Source organism: Branchiostoma floridae, chromosome 10, assembly GCF_000003815.2.
Source record: "Branchiostoma floridae strain S238N-H82 chromosome 10, Bfl_VNyyK, whole genome shotgun sequence".
Taxonomy (NCBI): domain Eukaryota; kingdom Metazoa; phylum Chordata; class Leptocardii; order Amphioxiformes; family Branchiostomatidae; genus Branchiostoma; species Branchiostoma floridae.
This window is the reverse complement of record NC_049988.1, coordinates 7,614,836-7,618,879: the sequence shown is the minus strand read 5'-3', so window position 1 is coordinate 7,618,879 and position 4,044 is coordinate 7,614,836. Positions and strand designations below refer to the sequence as shown.

At 40.6% G+C, this 4,044-nt stretch overlaps 2 protein-coding genes across 6 annotated transcripts in view; one reads left to right on the top strand and one right to left on the bottom strand.

Annotated features, from left to right (window-relative positions):
• LOC118424150 (tubulin alpha-1A chain-like) overlaps window positions 1-1,421 on the bottom strand; it is a 3,221-nt gene extending 1,800 nt beyond the window's left edge. The window contains exons 1-2 of the mRNA XM_035832673.1: window positions 1,236-1,421; window positions 673-895 (exon numbers count right to left, since the gene is read on the bottom strand). Coding sequence (XP_035688566.1) covers window positions 673-895; window positions 1,236-1,238 — 226 coding nt within the window. The 5' untranslated portion in view covers window positions 1,239-1,421. The remainder of the gene's footprint in view (window positions 1-672; window positions 896-1,235) is intronic.
• LOC118424151 (metallo-beta-lactamase domain-containing protein 2-like) overlaps window positions 1-3,583 on the top strand; it is a 15,897-nt gene extending 12,314 nt beyond the window's left edge. For 4 of the 5 annotated variants that reach the window (XM_035832674.1, XM_035832677.1, XM_035832676.1 and 1 more), the window contains 2 exons: window positions 2,598-2,778; window positions 3,399-3,583. In XM_035832674.1, the coding sequence (XP_035688567.1) occupies window positions 2,598-2,778; window positions 3,399-3,513 (296 nt within the window). In that variant the 3' untranslated portion in view covers window positions 3,514-3,583. Of the gene's footprint in view, window positions 1-2,597; window positions 2,783-3,398 lie in introns of those variants that run through there. The other variant, XM_035832675.1, reaches the window with a different exon arrangement.
• The last annotated feature ends 461 nt before the right edge of the window (window positions 3,584-4,044 follow it).

Genomic DNA, 4,044 nt, shown 5'->3' with positions numbered 1-4,044 from the left:
AAATTGACATGAGGCAATTTAATGCCCCATCTGCTAATGCCTCAGGGGAATCCAATGGATGAGTCAGGCAGCATGACACATCTACAATCAACCACATGTAAATGAGAATTTCTGAAATGTGGCCTAATGTTTATAGAGTAGATTAACTGGTTGCTCAGGACTACCGACCATATCTAAAATCTGAACTCTAAAAAAATAAAACTCATGGATAAAGAAAAGGCTAATCTAGTACAGTAGGTTGAAAAGCAAAACTAAAATGTATGTTCAGTCTGCAACGAACAACATGACCATATTTGGGCAAAGGACATGACATCATTTCCTAACTGGGGCATGACTCAGAAAATTTTGAATTTTTGAATTTTTTTTCCGTTGATTGTCGTACCTTTGGATATATTTCTGAGGGAACACGGTGTTACGGCAGTATTTCAGTTGAACATGGGTGTGGTGGAATTTGGAAAGCCGACGAAAAGTAAATTTACATGGCGGTCCGTCCTTTTTTGGTTGCAACCGTTACGGGACGTGATTTGAATCGGAGACAGTGACGTGGAAAATTTGCAGGAAACGCGCCATTTTTCTTCAAAATCTTTACCGGCAGAAAATGTCCGAGTGAAAGCGCGGAAAAAATTATCTTGATCGCCAGAAAGAGGTTTGAAATCAGGGGAATTTTCTTACCGACTACAGTGGGCTCCAGATCCACGAAGACGGCACGGGGCACGTGCTTGCCGGCGCCGGTCTCGCTGAAGAACGTGTTGAAGGAGTCGTCACCACCGCCGATGGTCTTGTCGCTCGGCATCTGGCCATCAGGCTGGATACCGTGCTCCAAGCAGTACAGCTCCCAGCAGGCGTTACCGATCTGGACACCAGCCTGGCCGACGTGGATAGAGATGCACTCACGCTGGAAACAGAGAGAGAAGTATGAGAATCGAACACCGCCATTTTGGATCATGTGAAAATTCAAGTTATCAAGGTGTGGCCGGCATGGCCGTATTTCCCTTCTCGGTCGTTCGTTGTCCGTGGAACAAATGCTACCGCAAAATTTCCGGGAAAATATACAGAACATTAAGATGCCACATTTTAGCTTCAATCATCGGATGTCTGATCGAAATTTCGATGAAAAAGATCTTCGAACTCAAGTCTTTTGGCGGGATCGCGGGACTGGACAAATTGTGCAATATAGTCTCAGCGGCCGGACAAATCCGGCTAAAATTTTCACATAAGCAAGACAATACACTTACCATGATTGGTTCTGGTTATTCGGGCGAGGATTTCACAAAGAAATAGCGTTGAAGGCTTTGAACTGACTGTCACTTCCGACTGTTGAGGAGTCTCAGTGAACGAATCTGTGCTTTTCAACCGTCGTCGGTGGATTTTATACCGCCAGTTCCCCTGTCGCCCAGGGAATATGCAAATTAAAAATTCAGTTTAGTGATTCGTCAGAAGTTATCATGTGATCAAATAGAGGCGGTCGATAGAACAATATGATGTCATTTTTCAGGGCCGTGATTGGTCAGTTTCGAACCGTTAGTTACGAACGCGTCCAATAAACAAGGATCAATAGCAACCGTCTCTGGGGAGGAGATGCGTCATTATGTTTATTAACAGGGCGTGAGGTCACTCGACGTCTCCAGGTAACTTGTTAACAGATGTTGATTTGTTTACAAAACACAAATCACTTGGGGATGGGTCATTCTCGTAATAAAATAGGTCAAATTGAAGGGCATTATAAGATTTAAGGCCATTGAGAGGACAGAAGACACATATAAATCACATATTGATTGAACTAAAGAACATGCAGGTTTATCTCAGTTGGTTCGAGCTCTGTCACACCGATATCTAACGTTAACGGTAACGTTATGCCGCAAAGTTTATTTGCTTTTACAGATTTGTGTATTTTTCTTTGGAGAGCCTTCATTGAGACTGTGAGATTACTTTTTTCTGTCAACTTTCATAGCATTTTTCCTGCTTATAGTTATTCACCTTAGTGATGCCATTTGAAAAACTAGCCTTTCTTAGTCTCTACCGGGGCTCCGGTGTAAGGAGCCCCGGTACGCGGTAGCATCCGATTTCTACTGGGGCTCCTTACACTCGCTAGAGCCCCGGTGGAAATCGATGGTACACAGGCTATTGAAAAACACCTGTAAAGATTAAAAGAACATCACAAACTTTTCAATTTCACAGTTCAGCTTCAGAGCCCACCTGTTAACGTTAGTAGGCCCATCTAACGTTAGTTGCTGTCTCCCATTTAAGACCTATTCACTGACAAAAAGAAAACAATTCTCCTTCTAACATCAAAAAACCCACACATAATAGGAAAGGTGGGATCTTTCGTCTTCCACTGTCTTCGAAAAAGGAGTCGAACCCAATAACCCAGGATATAGAGTTAGCTTTTACTAATTTTAGACTAGAGTAGACATTTGTGATATTGTTTTTACACTGCTTGAATCTCTCATGTTACCTGCAATTAGCCCACGGGCAAGAATTTGCAATAAACTTTACTTTAAAATAAGTACAGCTTTTCCACTTGTCACCCCACTGTAACAAACAATTGATTATTAGGCCATGGGATAAACTTGTTTGATGTTCATTCCCTTCTGCAGGTTCCCTGATAGACTGGCTACCCTACTCCTGTGTGTCAGACTATGTCCAGTCATGCAGAAGACTACAGACCCTGGCTCCTGACATTGACACAGTCTTCCCTGGTCACTTTGAGACATTCAGTGGACAACTTCTAGAAAATATGCTGACTGACTACATTAATTCTGCAGGTGTTTTTCACAGGTAAGACACAACTGGTGGACAACAGGTAATTAGAGTTCCAGGTGATTGCATAGCAACAATGGTTGTCATGACAACAATGAAACACAACTAAAGGTTCTGAAGTGTGTCTTTGGGTAGTCATTATCCTCTGCTTTTCAACGATAGCAGTTATTTAGAAGATTAGGGGGGAAGCATCAAGGAAATATTTTGTGTTACACCGTATTACTATTAGGGTATTTCATTGTCAACTGTGGCTTGCACGATTCATTCAATCTGCAGGGAATTTACTTACTGGTAACAACAGTTATTGTGATAGCAACCATTTCTTTACAATGTTTCAGAACTGTATAACGTTAACACCATCTTTAATACTGTTTTTTTCTTTTCCTTAAAATTATATAAGGTCACAGCAAATAAATTTTTTGGATAACCTCAGTGCACTAATTGATTATTGCCTGCTTTCAGAAAAAAAATTATAATGTTTTTTTTTTCTTCTGGGGATTGTCGACATGATGAGAAAATACCAAAATATGCGTTGTCATGTTGTTTTTTTGCCCTATCTCACTGTTATTGCAGTCTGCAGAGGATGTCATCCATAAAATTTCTTTGCTGTGGCCTAATGATAAAAATTGATTTTTCAGAGCCACAGCAGGAGTGATTGGTGTCCTGTCCGGAGTTGTGTTGAGAGGAAGGAACACCAACAATATTCCAGCCAAGTGCTGTTTCTATGGCTGTTGTTGTCACTGCTGTGTGTAGCCTATAGGCCAAGCATCACAATCAAGTTGTGCAATGCAGGCAGGGCTTCATGGTTCTTTACCTTCAAGTTTTTTCATGGGAAAATCTTGTAATACTAATAGTGCTGTGGTATTTCTGGCATCAGAAATACAGGATCTTAAAGAAACTACAATGTAGTACAGTGCATAGGGGTTGAGGAAACTAGTTATGTGGAGGTTCCAAGCAAGCTCGCCGGAGTGACTGAGTGTATAAGGGGTTGGTGGTTCTTGTAATTTTTAGCATGGGAATGATTCATGTAATATATAGTAAAGTGATCATAAGGTAAAGTGATCATAAGGTTTTATTAACTTTCATCTTTGAGAGAAAATGCATTTTCCAAAATAATGTCTTGTCACCAAACTTACTTTTTGTTGCAAATAACTTAAATATTTTTTGTTGCACACAAAAAAAAGATACATGTATTGCTCTTTCAAAATAACCAACTTTAATAAAATATTTGGAGTTCTATCTTTCACTTGTGAAGTGAAATGAAGTACATGTACACAGCAGATG